The sequence below is a fragment of the Oncorhynchus mykiss genome, chromosome 25 (genome assembly GCF_057628025.1).
Source record: "Oncorhynchus mykiss isolate SJ-2025 chromosome 25, ASM5762802v1, whole genome shotgun sequence".
Classification (NCBI taxonomy): Eukaryota; Metazoa; Chordata; class Actinopteri; order Salmoniformes; family Salmonidae; genus Oncorhynchus; species Oncorhynchus mykiss.
This window is the reverse complement of record NC_143046.1, coordinates 31391530-31409404: the sequence shown is the minus strand read 5'-3', so window position 1 is coordinate 31409404 and position 17875 is coordinate 31391530. Positions and strand designations below refer to the sequence as shown.

The 17875-nt window shown below is 45.1% G+C and overlaps 1 protein-coding gene across 1 annotated transcript in view; it reads left to right on the top strand.

The window, feature by feature from the left end:
- The first annotated feature begins 4780 nt into the window (after nt 1-4780).
- The window catches only part of LOC110504996 (GDNF family receptor alpha-4-like), a 28680-nt gene continuing 15585 nt past the window's right edge, over nt 4781-17875 (top strand). The window contains exon 1 of the mRNA XM_021583922.3: nt 4781-5331. Within this exon, the coding sequence (XP_021439597.3) occupies nt 5292-5331 (40 nt within the window). The 5' untranslated portion in view covers nt 4781-5291. The remainder of the gene's footprint in view (nt 5332-17875) is intronic.

Below are 17875 nucleotides of genomic sequence, written 5' to 3'. Positions count from 1 at the left end.
CAACCCCATCACTCCATTCTACCACCTCTGGTCTCTTGGTCCTCCCATCCCTAAGGGAGGGCAGCACCTGCTCAGCCCAGTCCAAGCTCTTCTCTGTCCTGGCACCCTAATGGTGGAACCAGCTTCCCCCTGAAGCTAGGACAGCAGAGTCCCTGCCCATCTTCCGAAAACACCTGAAACCCAACCTCTTCAACGAGTATCTTAAATAATCCCACAACACCTCCCCTATATATATATATACTTTATTTAGGAAAAATACTTACTTACTACGACTGCGACATGTGGATGTCCCACTTAGCTATCTTAAGATGAATGCACTAACTGTAAGTCACTCTGGATAAGTGTCAGCTAAATGACTAAAATGTACATTGACAATATTGAATTCGGCCTGCTCTATGCGGACCCTAAAGAATGACAGGTGCGCTAGTTCAGTGTAACTTTGATTCTGTGTGCACATCATGGTTTACCAGCAGCCCCAAACATTGAAAGAATAAGCTGCAAACCAGCCAAAACAAGCTGGTGAGAAACTCCCCCCTCGTACTCATCTGGAGGTTGCAAATTCTGCAGATTTAATTCAACTTGGTTTGGTCCATTATTATTGACTCAGCCCCAAGGAACCTATTGAATTATTTACTTTTATTTATTTATTTTATTTAGAGATGTCCACTGATACAACACCCGAACCAGAGACTTAAAATTAAGAGTCTATCTGGTAAGAACACCTTTTTAATACACTGAGTGTACAAAACATTAGGAACAGCTGCTTTTTCCATTACATAGACTGACCAGGTGAATCCAGGTGAAAGCTATGATCCCATATTAATGTCACCTGTTAAATCCACTTCAATGAAGGGTGAAGGGTGAGGAGACAGGTTAATTATTTTTTTTGCCTTCAGAACAGCCTCAATTCGTTGGGGCATGGACTCTACAAGGTGTTGAAAGCATTCCACAGAGATGCTGGCCTATGTTGACTCCAATGCTTCCCACAGTTATGTCAAGTTGGCTGTATGTCCAGTGGGTGGTGGACCATTCTTGATACGCATAGGAAACTGTTGCGCTTGAAAACCCCAGTGTAACGGATGTAAAACGGCTAGCTAGTTAGCGGTGGTGCGCGCTATATATAGCGTTTCAATCGGTGACGGCACTTGCTCTGAGACCTTGAAGTACTGGTTCCCCTTGTTCTGCAAGGGCCGTGGATTTTGTGGAGCAATGGGTAACGATGCTTCGTGGGTGACTGTTGTTGATGTGTGCCGAGGGTCCCTGGTTCGCGCCTGGGTATGGGCGTGGGGACGGTCTAAAGTTATACTGTTACACCAGCAGCGTTTCAATGCTCCTGGCACCTACTACCATACCCCATTCAAAGGCACTTAAATCTTTTGTCTTGCCCATTCACCCTTTGACTGGCACAAATACACAATCCATGTCTCAGTTGTCTCAAGGCTTAAAAATCCTTCTTTAGTCTACCCCCTCCATCTACACTGATTGAAGTGGATTTAACAAGTGACATCAATAAGGGATCATAGCTTTCACCTGGATTCACCTGGTCAGTCTATGTCATGGAAAGAGCAGGTGTCCTTAATGTTTTGTATACTCAGTGTATGTGTGCCATTCAGATGGTGAATGGGCAAGGTAAAGGATTGAAGTGCCTTTAAACTGGGTATGGTAGTGTCAGGCAGACCAGTTTGTGTCAAGAACTGCAACACTGCTGGGTTTTTCACGCTGAACAGTTTCCCGTGTGTATCAAGAATGGTCCACCACCCAAAGGACCATCCAGCCAACTTGACACAACTATGGGAAGCATTGGAGTCAACATGGGCCAGCATCCCAATGGAACGCTTTCGACACTTTGTGGAGTCCATGCTCCAACGAATTGAGGCTGTTCTGGGGGCAAAAGGGGGTGCAACTCAATATCAGAAAGGTGTTCCAAATGTTTGGTATACTCAGTGTACACCGGCGAAGTTGAATGGAACAAACTACCACAGCAACTCAAAGCCATGCCGACAATAACCTCATGGATGTAAATAGCTGGCTAATGATCGAGCAATAGAAATCTATGTAATCTACGTCTGTATCTCTGTAATGTGTCTGTATCTCTGTAATGTGTCTGCATCTCTGTAATGTGTCTGTATCTCTGTAATGTGTCTGCATCTCTGTAATGTGTCTGCATCTCTGTAATGTGTCTGCATCTCTGTAATGTGTCTGCATCTCTGTAATTTGTCTGCATCTCTGTAATGTGTCTGCATCTCTGTAATGTGTCTGCATCTCTGTAATGTGTCTGCATCTCTGTAATGTGTCTGCATCTCTGTAATGTGTCTGTATCTCTGTCATGTGTCTGTATCTCTGTAATGTGTCTGCATCTCTGTAATGTGTCTGCATCTCTGTAATGTGTCTGCATCTCTGTAATGTGTCTGCATCTCTGTAATGTGTCTGCATCTCTGTAATGTGTCTGCATCTCTGTAATGTGTCTGTATCTCTGTAATGTGTCTGCATCTCTGTAATGTGTCTGCATCTCTGTAATGTGTCTGCATCTCTGTAATGTGTCTGCATCTCTGTAATGTGTCTGCATCTCTGTAATGTGTCTGTATCTCTGTAATGTGTCTGCATCTCTGTAATGTGTCTGCATCTCTGTAATGTGTCTGCATCTCTGTAATGTGTCTGCATCTTTGTAATGTGTCTGCATCTCTGTAATGTGTCTGCATCTCTGTAATGTGTCTGCATCTCTGTAATGTGTCTGCATCTCTGTAATGTGTCTGCATCTATGTAATTTTCGTCTTTTTTTGCACCGTGGAATTTGGGGACCACAATGGAAATAAGTCTATAGGATATAGGATCCCTGTCACGTTTTAAACGGTCAAATAAAATGTATCAATCAATCACAGAGAGGAAGACACATTTCAGATGAATGCCTTCAGTATCCACTTCCCCCTGTATCGTGTAGATTTCACTGAATGTCTTGTTTGTTTTGTCTTCCTGGTGCTGTGAGCTGTTAAACTACCGTCTCACTGGCTTTGATTGTTTTGTCATTTGCCATATCAAGTGGAACTAAAAATAATATAAAACGGGCGAGAGAGTGAGAGAAATTGCGTGTGAAATTGTTTGTGAGATTTTGTAACAATATCTGGGCATTATATGCCTGTGTGGATATTCACCCTACTCTCCTCCCCACTGGGCACAAACTGGTTGAATCAACGTTGTTTCCACGTCATTTCAATGAAATGACATTGAACCAACATGGAATAGACGTTGCATTGACGTTTGTGCCAGTGGGTCATGTCTCTCCCACTTTTCAAATGGATGTTGATGCACAGGCATAGTACACATTAATGAAAAGACAAGTCTATCAATCTGGTCTGATTTAGGATAATGGTATTAGTGTACAGTATGATATTATTGTAGTAGACAGCAGTTTTAGCAGGACTAGTGTGAGAGAGAACCGGGGAAGACAGAGAAGGTTGCGTTTGGGAGAAGCTGTTTGGAAACCTTGGTAAGGGTGGTCAAAGAGAGAATAGAGAGAGGGAGAGAGGTAGTTGAGAAGGAAGGTGGAACAGTAGCTCCAGCCAGATGGTGGTGAAGCTGTTACATTGTGTTGTCACAGTGTTGTCATAGTATTGTCCAGGATCTCTTCCCTGATTAGCTGAATGGATAGGTCCTGGTGATTACCCAGCAGGCTGTAGGGTTATACGACCTCTGGGGTGACAACACGAGAAGGCCTGTCATTTATTTGACTGGACAAGACCATAACATGTGGATGTCTGTGTGTGTCATCATTAAAATGACCCTGCCGATGATTGCTGTTGGCAATTTGATGTTGAAAATATCAAACAAGCAGTGAATACTGGATTGCGAATACCAGCAACAGCAGAAGTCATATAGGGTGTGTTTCTCTCTCTCTCATCGGTTTAACATGTCGAAGTTGAATATTCTGAACATCGTTGTACAAGAAACCAGTAGGCCTAACACAGTAGGCTAATGTTTTTCATAAGCATCCCAATTGTTTTCTTGTTCCATTGTCTTATAATCCGTGACATCCTGACAGGTTGGCTTCATTAGCATGCAGATTCCAGCTCGTAAACTACACCGTTCTCAAGCCAGTGAGTTTGCCAATTATGAAATTGCGTGAATAATTTAAAGACTCATGATCCTCCTCTCATCGCTTCTGTCATGATTATTTATGGCTGCCCGGCCATAAACCTCCCTGAGCCTCTTCTCCACTTGCACATTAGGCTACACATCCACTTCAACACTCACCCCCTCAATAGAATAGAACAGAACAGAATAGACTGTAAAATAGATAGACTGGCATTGCATGCCAGCAACAGAATATACCGAATGGAAAAGTTTGTCAGTCAATATAAAGGGAGCGTTTGGCTTGACAATAAGCAATTGAGTTGGCAAGCCACAGACAGATCTGGGGCCATGATAGCATAGCCTGTGCACTAGCCAATATATTTCACAACAGTGAGAGAGGTGTTGACAGGAAAGTCCGAAGGTCAATATTTACAAACACACCAGAGCATCATGTCATTAGTCTGAGGATAAGGGGACCTGCATTCAGACATGGCTGTTGTAATATGGTAGGCTACATGAAATTACAAACGTCCATGAAATCCTATTTAGTTTGAAACTATGAGGACACTCGAATATGTCCAGACTTAATATAGCCTGGTACACCCCTTACTATATGTCCCCCGTCGTCGCATCTGAGAACTTCTTCTTCTGAGCCAATCATCAGGACGCAGCTGTGTATGGCATTTAACCCACTGTCGCACAGTGAACGGACGAGCGCGAGGAGGAGGGACCGCCGGTTAATAACCCAACTGCACTGCATCTGTCATCCTCATGGTCTCCCGACGTCTCCGGCAGCATGTAGACTGGCTCCTCTAGTGCCACTGCGGAGAGAGAAATGGCATTAGAAAAATATTCTCTAATTTTGACACTATCTATGGATGCAGAGTAACCTGATGTTCCACAGCTGTATTTGGGAGTCTTGGTTAATTGTGTTCAGTCTATCGGTGCACGCGCTAGACGCTGCGCACTTTGGCGGTGGTCACAGTCAAACTATGTTAGCTGTTGTCTCAACCAGTGTAATCTAAGGAATTAATCGTTATACAGGACTATACACCAGCAACACGTACCCAGAACCGTGGAGCGTGACTCCCGCTGGATGTAACGTTGAGCGGAGTGACGCGGGTCGTGTGCGGGCGAATAGAGCCGTGGCGGAGCAAACGCACTAAGTCCAAATTCCATCTCCCTTTCCGTGTCCCCGTGCCTCTTCCCGCCCCATAACGGAGATGTTGTTCCTCGGAATACTGCTCAGCATCTTCATACAAGGTAAGATGCAGGAAGGTATCCAATGGTGTTACATCCATTTTTGTCGTCAGTCATTCTAGCCTATTATCTAGCCTTAAAATTACTTTTTTTTTAGCAATATGATTGTATCGGCAATCATGACACCTTACTAATATCGTATTTAAAGTCTTTAGACGTAATAAGGCTAATTGCCCACAACGCCAATTCTTTGATTTAACGTTTTACATTCATGGCTCAAATGCGCGTTTTCAGTGAGTTTTGGATACAGGCATGGCTTCTAATTTTCCAAAAAAATGTCCTCTTTGCAAGGATTGTAATTCCTTGAATCTAGGCTGCTCTTAATAAAAACTGTATGACAGCAGGAATATTTGATGAAATTAGAGACTTTAGGAAACAAATGGAATCGACTTGAATTTCAACTTTGTGATCTGATTACGGAAAATACTTATGACATTTCCATTCCAGACTTTGGGCAAAGGTTGATGATCTCTTGTACAACCACTATTTTTGGATATTCGGAAGTTGGCATCCCCAAGCCTCCGCTCCCTCTGTGAGTTGCTGCCGACTAAGGCATAGTCTGCACGCATAATTTCCCCACGGATCGACAGTTTTATTTATTAGCCGAGTTAATTATTGTGTGTTTGATGTGCTGGTGTAGGCCTAGTCGACAAGGGTCGCATCGTATATCAGCGCTGTGTCTTTTTCTCCCTCGTCCCGAGTGAGCGTGTTTTGATTAACGCGAACACCTTTTTGGCTTACAGGTCTCTTGATTTAAAAAAAAATCTTAATACAAATTCACCTCACCTCCAACCGCACATCAGAATAAATTGTAAAGTTGTTGTTCAATGAGGAAGCGCATTCAACCGACACCGGTGTGCAAACAGCGGAATCGAGGTTGACGTCTTATCGGCACGCAGGTGCTTGTGGCCAGATGCGCGTCCAGGTGTGTTTGAATAGCCGCGGAGACAGACACCGGGACTGGGCGCCACACGGCGGGGTCGCGCACTATGTGTTGACTGCCTCCCGGGGCGCGCGCCCATCTCGTGTCACACACTCCGGTGACAGGTGTTCCAAAGTGTATTAGGCCTAGACTCCAGCCCACCTGATATCTCCGTCGGAGGGGATTTTACCGCATAGCGGGAGGCTGGGGTTTGAACAGCAGGGCTTTGGAAAAGGTCATAAAGAGGTTCCATATGATTTGAATCACTTTCTCACTGCACCCCGTTTGATTTGAACCTTCCATACATGTTTGTCCATGGTGGAAGTGGTCAGAAAGTCACTTTTTGGACCTGAATACCAACACATTCAGGAGATAGAGGTGCTCAAAGTTGACCCATTTTGCATACCCCACCATACCATGAGACATGTTTTCATCACTGAAAAAGATTAACGGTTCAGTTTGATAAAATTTGAAAGCTTACAAACAGGGTTGTCAAATTGCTTTATGATTTCTATAAATAAATAAAAATCTTCATTAAAAACAAAAAATGTTTAAGCTTTAAAGTCAGTTATCTACAAACGTGTAAATAATTAAAAAAATAATGTTCAGATATATTGTAGCTCAGACTGTATTTTACGTCATCTGGGTTGTTTTTGTGTTGAGCCCGTCATTGGTTGAGATACAGCTTACTTAAGCAATAAGGCCTGAGGGGGTAAGATGTATGGTCAATATCAAATCTAATCAAAGTTTATTTGTCACATGCACCGAATACAACAGGCCTTGCAGTGAAATGCTTACTTACAGGCCCTAACCAACAGTGCAATTTTTTATTTAAAAATAGGTATTAGTTGAACAATAGATAAGTACAACAGTAAAAAGACAGTGAAAAAAACAGTAGCGAGGCTATAACAGTATTGAGGCTATATACAGGCACCGGTTAGTCTGTCTAATTGAGGTAGTATGTACTTGTAGGAATGGTTAAAGTGACTATGCGTATATGATAAATAGAGGGTAGCAGTAGCGTAAAAGAGGGGTTGGCGGGTGGTGGGTGGCGGGACACAATGCAGATAGTCCGGGTAGCCAATGTGCGGGGGCACCGGCTAGTTGGGATAATTGAGGTAGTATGTACATGAATGTATAGTTAAAGTGACTATGCATATATGATAAACAGAGAGTAGCAGCAGCGTAAAAGAGGGGTTGGGGGGTGGCACAATGCAAATAGTCCACGGCAAAGAGCTGTTCTTACCCACGATGCAACGCAGAGTGCGTGGACACTCCCCTGACACTACTACCCGTGGAATATTGGCCATATATCACAAGCTCCCGAGGTGCCTTATTGCTATTATAAACGGGTTACCTATGTAATTAGAGCAGTAACAATAAATTATTGTCATACAACAGCTGTCAGCCAATCAGAATTTAAGACTGGAACCACCCAGTTTATCATATATAATTTTTTTTACATTTGACCTTCATTTAACTAGGCAAGTCAGTTAAGAACAAATTCTTATTTTCATTGACAGGAATAGTAGTTAACTGCCTTGTTCATGGGCAGAACAACATATTTTTACCTTATCAGCTCAGGGATTTGATCTTGCAACCTTTTGTGTACTAGTCCAATGCTCTAACCGCTAGGCTACCTGCCGCCCCACCCCAAATACTGCATGGGTGTCATGTTTTGGTTTATAAATGTACTATAATGTTGAAATTTCAACTTTCATATGGTACCACATGGATGGTTGGAGTTCCACACATCGTAGAATGTTGACTTGAGTGGGAATATTCATTGTTATAAATTAAACTATCTTCCGTAGGAAACCTACTGAAATCACAGAACTATAGATAATACAATAGACATTCCCAAGTTAACTTTCAACAGTGGGTGGACCGGTGGACATGTTTCTGGTAGTAATCGGAAGTTAAAGTTTCAATTCTATTTAAATGTCAATGGTGTAACAGCTAAATTGCAGGGGTCTGAAGGGATAGGTCCATTCTATGAGTTCCATTTCTATGGTTTAAATGACACCCACCCTGTATTCAAGACTATGCAGTGTCTCAACCAATGTTGGGCACAACACAAACACCTCGGATTATGTAAAATAGGGTCTAAAGTACAAGATTTCTGAAAATTATATTTTTGGGGGGAGTTTACACATTTTTAGATCATTTACATTCAAGATTAAAAAATAACATTTTTTTTCATTCAAACATTTTTTAAAGAAATCCTAGAATAGTTTGACAAACCTGTTTTTAAGCTTTCAAATGATATCAAACTGAACAGTTTATCTTTTTCAGTGGGGAAGACACAATCAGGTCCAAAAAGTCACTTGCTGACTACTTCCACCATGGGAAAACATGTATGAATGGTTTCGTTCAAATCAGAAAATGATTGAAATCATTTGGAACAACCTAGACGGAACTGTAAACTCCATTATGATTTCCTCATGAAGAGGGATGACGACAAGGGAAAGAAAAAAACATGCATGAAAAAGGTACAGTGCATTCGGAAAGTATTCAGACCTTTTAGAACACCTACTCATCCAAGGGTTTTTCTTTATTTTTACTATTTTGTACATTGTAGAATAATAGTGAAGACATCACAACTATGAAATAACACATATGGAATCATGTAGTAACCAAGGAAGAGTTAAACAAATCAAAATATATTTTATATTTGAGATTCTTCAAATAGCCACCCGTTGCCTTGATGACAGCTTTGAACATTCTTGGAATTCTTTCAACCATCTTCACCTGGAATGCTTTTCCAAAAGTCTTGAAGGAGTTCCCACATATGCTGAGCACATTTTGGCTGCTTTTCCTTCACTCTGCAGTCCGACTCATCCCAAACCATCTCAATTTGGTTGAGGTCCGGGGATTGTGGAGGCCAGGTCATCTGATGCAGCACTCCGTCACTCTCCTTCTTGGTAAAATAGCCCTTACACAGCCTGGAGGTGTGTTGGGTCATTGTCCTGTTGAAAAACAAATGATAGTCCCACTAAGCCCAAACCAGATGGAATTGCGTATCGTTGCAGAATTCTGTGGTAGCCATGCTGGGTAAATGTGCCTTGAATTCTAAATAAATCACAGACGGTTTCACCAGCAAAACACCATCTTGAAGCTAGGGGGCACTATTTTTATGTTTGGAAAAATAACGTTCCTAAAGTAAACGGCCTATTTCTCAGGACCAGATGTCATGTACTGTCATGTTGTCTTGTCTCTGTCCTTTCCCTTCACCCTGTCTCCCTCTGCTGGTCGTGTTAGGTTACCTTTTCTCCCCCGCTTTCCCCCAGCTGTCCCTTGTCTCCTCTAACTACCCATTCACCCCGTTCCCCACCTGTTCCCTTTTTCCCTCTGATTAGGTCCCTATATCTCTCTCTGTTTCTGCTCCTGTCCTTGTCGGATTCTTGTTTGTTTGTGTCATTCATGCCTGAACCAGACTGCCGTCATGTTTGCTGTAACCTTGTCCTGTCCTGTCGGAATCTGCCGGTCCATCTGAGCCTACCTATGTTTGGTAATTAAAGAAGCTCTGTTTAAGTTGATTCGCTTTTGGGTCCTCATTCACGCACCGTAACAGAAGAATCCGACCAAGAATGGACCCAGCGACTTCGGATCCTCTCCACTCAGCCGTCGAGATCCAGGGAGCGATGCTAGGCAGACACAAGCAGGAATTGTCTGCTGCTCGACATGCCGTTGAGACCCTGGCCACCCAAGTCTCCAACCTCACAGAACAGGTTCACCATCTCCGCCTCGATCCACCGGCCACTTCCAGGGCTTTCGAATCTCCGGAGCCCAGAATCAATAACCCGCCGTGTTACTCTGGGGAGCCCACTGAATGCCGCTCGTTCCTCACCCAGTGTGATATTGTGTTTTCTCTCCAGCCCAACACTTACTCCAGGAGCACTGCTCGTGTCGCCTACGTCATATCTCTCCTTATTGGACGGGCTCGTGAGTGGGGCACGGCAATCTGGGAGGCAAGGGCTGAGTGTACTAACCAGTATCAAGACTTTAAACAGGAGATGATACGGGTTTTTGATCGATCTGTTTTTGGGGAGGAGGCTTCCAGGGCCCTGTCTTCCCTATGTCAAGGCAATCGATCCATAACAGACTACTCTATTGAGTTTCGCACTCTTGCTGTCTCCAGTGGCTGGAACGAGCCGGCCTTGCTCGCTCGTCTTCTGGAGGGTTTCCGCGCAGAGGTAAAGGATGAGATTCTCTCCCGGGAGGTTCCTTCCAGCGTGGATTCCTTGATTGAACTCGCTATTCGCATTGAGCGACGGGTTGATCTTCGTCACCGAGCTCGTGGAAAGGAGCTCGCGCTCTCCGTCGCCTCCCTCTCCGCATCACTACCATCTTCCTCTGCCGGCTCGGGTGCTGAGCCCATGCAGCTGGGAGGTATCCGCATCTCGACTAAGGAGAGGGAACGGAGAATCACCAACCGCCTCTGTCTCTATTGCGGTTCCGCTGGTCATTTTGTCACTTCATGTCCAGTAAAAGGCCAGAGCTCGTCAGTAAGCGGAGGGCTACTGGTGAGCGCTACTACTCCTGTCTCTCCTTCAAGATCCTGCACTACCTTGTCGGTCCATCTACGCTGGACCGGTTCGTCAGCTTCCTGCAGTGCCTTAATAGACTCTGGGGCGGAGGGCTGTTTTATGGACGAGACCTGGGCTCGGGAACATGACATTCCTCTCAGACAGTTAAAGGAGCCCACGGCCTTGTTCGCCCTGGATGGTAGTCCTCTCCCCAGGATTCAGCGTGAGACGCTACCTTTAACCCTCACTGTTTCTGGTAATCATAGTGAAACCATTTCTTTTTTAATTTTTCGTTCACCTTTTACACCTGTTGTTTTGGGCCATCCCTGGCTAGTTTGTCATAATCCTTCCATTAATTGGTCTAGTAATTCTATCCTCTCCTGGAACGTCTCTTGTCATGTGAAATGTTTAATGTCTGCTATCCCTCCTGTTTCCTCTGTCTCTTCTTCACAGGAGGAGCCTGGTGATTTGACAGGGGTGCCGGAGGAATATCACGATCTGCGCACGGTGTTCAGTCGGTCCAGGGCCACCTCTCTTCCTCCACACCGGTCGTATGATTGTAGTATTGATCTCCTTCCGGGAACCACCCCCCCCCCGGGGTAGACTATACTCTCTGTCGGCTCCCGAACGTAAGGCTCTCGAGGATTATTTGTCTGTAGCTCTTGACGCCGGTACCATAGTCCCCTCCTCCTCTCCCGCCGGAGCGGGGTTTTTTTTTGTCAAGAAGAAGGACGGGTCTCTGCGCCCCTGCATAGATTATCGAGGGCTGAATGACATAACAGTGAAGAATCGTTATCCGCTTCCTCTTATGTCTTCAGCCTTCGAGATCCTGCAGGGAGCCAGGTTTTTCACTAAGTTGGACCTTCGTAACGCTTACCATCTCGTGCGCATCAGGGAGGGGGACGAGTGGAAGACGGCGTTTAACACTCCGTTAGGGCACTTTGAATACCGGGTTCTTCCTTTCGGCCTCGCTAACGCTCCAGCTGTCTTTCAGGCATTAGTCAATGATGTCCTGAGAGACATGCTGAACATCTTTGTTTTCGTTTACCTTGACGATATCCTGATTTTTTCACCGTCACTCCAGATTCATGTTCAGCACGTTCGACGTGTCCTCCAGCGCCTTTTAGAGAATTGTCTTTTTGTGAAGGCTGAGAAGTGCACTTTTCATGCCTCCTCCGTCACATTTCTCGGTTCTGTTATTTCCGCTGAAGGCATTAAGATGGATCCCGCTAAGGTCCAAGCTGTCATTGATTGGCCCGTCCCTAAGTCACGCGTCGAGCTGCAGCGCTTTCTCGGCTTCGCGAACTTCTATCGTCGTTTCATCCGTAATTTCGGTCAGGTGGCAGCTCCTCTCACAGCCCTTACTTCTGTCAAGACGTGCTTTAAGTGGTCCGTTTCCGCCCAGGAAGCTTTTGATCTCCTCAAGAATCGTTTTACATCCGCTCCTATCCTTGTTACACCTGACGTCTCTAGACAGTTCGTTGTCGAGGTTGACGCGTCAGAGGTGGGAGTGGGAGCCATCCTTTCTCAGCGCTCCCTCTCTGACGACAAGGTCCACCCATGCGCGTATTTTTCTCATCGCCTGTCGCCGTCGGAACGTAACTATGATGTGGGTAACCGCGAACTGCTCGCCATCCGGTTAGCCCTAGGCGAATGGCGACAGTGGTTGGAGGGGGCGACCGTTCCTTTTGTCGTTTGGACTGACCATAGGAACCTTGAGTACATCCGTTCTGCCAAACGACTTAATGCGCGTCAGGCGCGTTGGGCGCTGTTTTTCGCTCGTTTCGAGTTCGTGATTTCTTATCGTCCGGGCTCTAAGAACACCAAGCCTGATGCTTTGTCTCGTCTCTTCAGTTCTTCAGTAGCCTCCACTGACCCCGAGGGGATTCTCCCTGAGGGGCGTGTTGTCGGGTTGACTGTCTGGGGAATTGAGAGGCAGGTAAAGCAAGCACTCACTCAAACTCCGTCGCCGCGCGCTTGTCCTAGGAACCTTCTTTTCGTTCCCGTTCCTACTCGTCTGGCCGTTCTTCAGTGGGCTCACTCTGCCAAGTTAGCCGGCCACCCTGGCGTTCGGGGTACGCTTGCTTCCATTCGCCAGCGTTTCTGGTGGCCCACCCGGGAGCATGACACGCGTCGTTTCGTGGCTGCTTGTTCGGTCTGCGCGCAGACTAAGTCCGGTAACTCTCCTCCTGCCGGCCGTCTCAGGCCGCTTCCTATTCCCTCTCGACCGTGGTCTCACATCGCCTTAGATTTTGTCACCGGACTGCCTTCGTCAGCGGGGAAGACTGTTATTCTTACGGTTGTCGATAGGTTCTCTAAGGCGGCTCATTTCATTCCCCTTGCTAAGCTTCCTTCTGCTAAAGAGACGGCACAAATCATCATCGAGAATGTTTTCAGAATTCATGGCCTTCCGTCAGACGTCGTTTCGGACAGAGGTCCGCAATTCACGTCTCAATTTTGGAGGGAGTTTTGCCGTTTGATTGGGGCTTCCGTCAGTCTCTCTTCCGGCTTTCACCCCCAGTCTAACGGTCAAGCAGAACGGGCCAATCAGACTATTGGTCGCATCTTACGCAGTCTTTCTTTTCGCAACCCTGCGTCTTGGTCAGAACAGCTCCCCTGGGCAGAATACGCCCACAACTCGCTTCCTTCGTCTGCGACCGGGCTATCTCCTTTTCAGAGTAGCCTCGGGTACCAGCCTCCGTTGTTCTCATCTCAGTTCGCCGAGTCCAGCGTCCCCTCCGCTCAGGCTTTTGTCCAACGTTGCGAGCGCACCTGGAAGAGGGTCAGGTCTGCACTTTGCCGTTATAGGGCGCAGACTGTGAGAGCTGCTAATAAGCGTAGAACGAAGAGCCCTAGATATTGTCGCGGTCAGAGAGTTTGGCTCTCCACTCAGAACCTTCCCCTTAAGACGGCTTCTCGCAAGTTGACCCCGCGGTTCATTGGTCCATTCCGTATCTCTCAGGTCATTAATCCTGTCGCAGTGCGACTTCTTCTTCCGCGATATCTTCGTCGCGTCCACCCGGTCTTCCATGTCTCCTGTGTTAAGCCCGTTCTTCGCGCCCCCGCTCGTCTTCCCCCCCCCCCCCCCATCCTTGTCGAGGGCGCACCTATCTACAGGGTCCGTAAAATCTTGGACATGCGTCCTCGGGGCCGTGGTCATCAGTACCTAGTTGACTGGGAGGGGTACGGTCCTGAGGAGAGGAGTTGGGTTCCCTCTCGGGACGTGCTGGACCGTGCGCTGATTGATGATTTCCTCCGTTGCCGCCAGGTTTCCTCCTCGAGTGCGCCAGGAGGCGCTCGGTGAGTGGGGGGGTACTGTCATGTACTGTCATGTTGTCTTGTCTCTGTCCTTTCCCTTCACCCTGTCTCCCTCTGCTGGTCGTGTTAGGTTACCTTTTCTCCCCCGCTTTCCCCCAGCTGTCCCTTGTCTCCTCTAACTACCCATTCACCCCGTTCCCCACCTGTTCCCTTTTTCCCTCTGATTAGGTCCCTATATCTCTCTCTGTTTCTGCTCCTGTCCTTGTCGGATTCTTGTTTGTTTGTGTCATTCATGCCTGAACCAGACTGCCGTCATGTTTGCTGTAACCTTGTCCTGTCCTGTCGGAATCTGCCGGTCCATCTGAGCCTACCTATGTTTGGTAATTAAAGAAGCTCTGTTTAAGTTGATTCGCTTTTGGGTCCTCATTCACGCACCGTAACACCAGATGCTAGAATATGCATATAATTGACAGATTGGGATAGAAAACACTCTAAAGTTTCCAAAACTGTCAAAATTTTGTCTGTGAGTTAAACAGAACTGATATTGCAGGCTAAAACCTGAGGAAAATCCAATCAGGAAGTGCCCATGTTTTTGAAACCTCTCTGTTGTTATGCATCCCTATTGCCCATTTAAAGGGATATCAACCAGATTCCTTTTTCTATGGCTTCCCTAAGGTGTCAACAGCCTTTAGACATAGTTTCAGGCTTTTATTTTGAAGAATTAGTGTGAACGACCACATTGCGTAAGTGGATAGGTGGGGGCTCTCAGAGTGAGTTGTGCGCAAAAGAGAAAGGTGACCATTGTTACTCCCGGTCCTAGTGAAAAGCCAACTGTCCCGGTTGATATATTATCGAATAGATATTTGAAAAACACCCTGAGGATTGATCATAAAAAACATTTGACATTTTTCTGTGGACATTATGGATATAATTTGGAATTTTTGTCTGCGTTGTCGTGACCGCTCTTTCTGGTGGATTCCTGGGCATAACGCACCAAACTAACGGAGGTATTTGGATATAAAAAATATCTCTATGGAACAAAAGGATTTTTTTTGTCTAACTGGGAGTCTCGTGAGTGAAAACATCCGAAGATCATCAAAGGTAAACAATTAATTGATTGCTTTTCTGATTTTTGTGACCAAGTTACCTGATGCTAAGTACAGTGCCTTGCGAAAGTATTCGGCCCCCTTGAACTTTGCGACCTTTTGCCACATTTCAGGCTTCAAACATAAAGATATAAAACTGTATTTTTTTGTGAAGAATCAACAACAAGTGGGACACAATCATGAAGTGGAACGACATTTATTGGATATTTCAAACTTTTTTAACAAATCAAAAACTGAAAAATTGGGTGTGCAAAATTATTCAGCCCCCTTAAGTTAATACTTTGTAGCGCCACCTTTTGCTGCGATTACAGCTGTAAGTCGCTTGGGGTATGTCTCTATCAGTTTTGCACATTGAGGGACTGACATTTTTTCCCATTCCTCCTTGCAAAACAGCTCGAGCTCAGTGAGGTTGGATGGAGAGCATTTGTGAACAGCAGTTTTCAGTTCTTTCCACAGATTCTCGATTGGATTCAGGTCTGGACTTTGACTTGGCCATTCTAACACCTGGATATGTTTATTTTTGAACCATTCCATTGTAGATTTTGCTTTATGTTTTGGATCATTGTCTTGTTGGAAGACAAATCTCCGTCCCAGTCTCAGGTCTTTTGCAGACTCCATCAGGTTTTCTTACAGAATGGTCCTGTATTTGGCCCCATCCATCTTCCCATCAATTTTAACCATCTTCCCTGTCCCTGCTGAAGAAAAGCAGGCCCAAACCATGATGCTGCCACCACCATGTTTGACAGTGGGGATGGTGTGTTCAGGGTGATGAGCTGTGTTGCTTTTACGCCAAACATAACGTTTTGCATTGTTGCCAAAAAGTTCAATTTTGGTTTCATCTGACCAGAGCACCTTCTTCCACATGTTTGGTGTGTCTCCCAGGTGGCTTGTGGCAAACTTTAAACAACACTTTTTATGGATATCTTTAAGAAATGGCTTTCTTCTTGCCACTCTTCCATAAAGGCCAGATTTGTGCAATATACGACTGATTGTTGTCCTATGGACAGAGTCTCCCACCTCAGCTGTAGATCTCTGCAGTTCATCCAGAGTGATCATGGGCCTCTTGGCTGCATCTCTGGTCAGTCTTCTCCTTGTATGAGCTGAAAGTTTAGAGGGACGGCCAGGTCTTGGTAGATTTTCAGTGGTCTGATACTCCTTCCATTTCAATATTATCGCTTGCACAGTGCTCCTTGGGATGTTTAAAGCTCGGGAAATCTTTTGTATCCAAATCCGGCTTTAAACTTCTTCACAACAGTATCTCGGACCTGCCTGGTGTGTTCCTTGTTCTTCATGATGCTCTCTGCGCTTTTAACGGACCTCTGAGACTATCACAGTGCAGGTGCATTTATACGGAGACTTGATTACACACAGGTGGATTGTATTTATCATCATTAGTCATTTAGGTCAACATTGGATCATTCAGAGATCCTCACTGAACTTCTGGAGAGAGTTTGCTGCACTGAAAGTAAAAGGGCTGAATAATTTTGCACGCCCAATTTTTCAGTTTTTGATTTGTTAAAAAAGTTTGAAATATCCAATAAATGTCGTTCCACTTCATGATTGTGTCCCACTTGTTGTTGATTCTTCACAAAAAGATACAATTTTATATCTTTATGTTTGAAGCCTGAAATGTGGCAAAAGGTCGCAAAGTTCAAGGGGGCCGAATACTTTCGCAAGGCACTGTATACTTATTGTTTTGTCGAGCGATCGATAAACTTACACAAACGCTTGTATTGCTTTCTCTGTAAAACATAATTTCAAAATCTGAGACAACAGGTGGATTAACAAAAGGCCAAGCTGTGTTTTGCAATATTGCACTTGTGATTTCATGAACATGAATATTTTCTAGTAATATTATTTGACTGTGGCGCTATGCTATTCAGCGTTGCTGATGAATATTATACCGGATCCGGGATGGGTGGTTCAGAGAGGTTAAGTATGCCTTGAATTCTAAATAAATCACAGACAGTGTCACCATCAAAGCACCCCCACAGCATAACACCTCCTCCTCCATGCTTTAAGGTGGGAAATACACATGCGGAGATCATCCGTTCACCTACACCGTGTCTCACAAAGACACGGCGGTTGGAACCAGAAATCTCCAATTTGGACTCCAGACCAGAGAACAAATTTTCACCGGTCTGATGTCCATTGCTTGTGTTTCTTGGCCATAGCAAGTCTCTTCTTATTATTGGTGTGCTTTAGTAGTGGTTTCTTTTAGAGGTCAACCGATTAATCGGCATGGCCTGCTTGGCAGGCTGACCACCTGTTACACGAGTGCAGCATCAAAAGGACTTGGTGGCTGCAAGGAGCCAAGGTAAGTTGCTAGCTAGCATTAAACTTATCTTATAAAAACTATCAATCTTCACATAATCACTACTTAACTACACATGGTTGATGATATTACTAGGTTAACTAGCTTGTCCTGCGTTGCATGTTATCAATGCGTTGCCTGTTAATTTATCATCGAATCACAGCCTACCTCAACTTCACCAAACGGGTGATGGTTTAACAAAAGCGCATTCGCGAAAAAGCACAATCGTTGCACAAATGTACCCAACCATAAACATCAATGCCTTTCTTAAAATCAATACACAGAAGTATTATTTTTTTTAAACCTGCATATTTAGTTAAAATAAATTAATGTCAGCAGGCAATATTAACTAGGGAAATTGTGTCACTTCTTGCGTTCAGTGCAAGCAGAGTCAGGGTATATGCAACAGTGGCTCGTT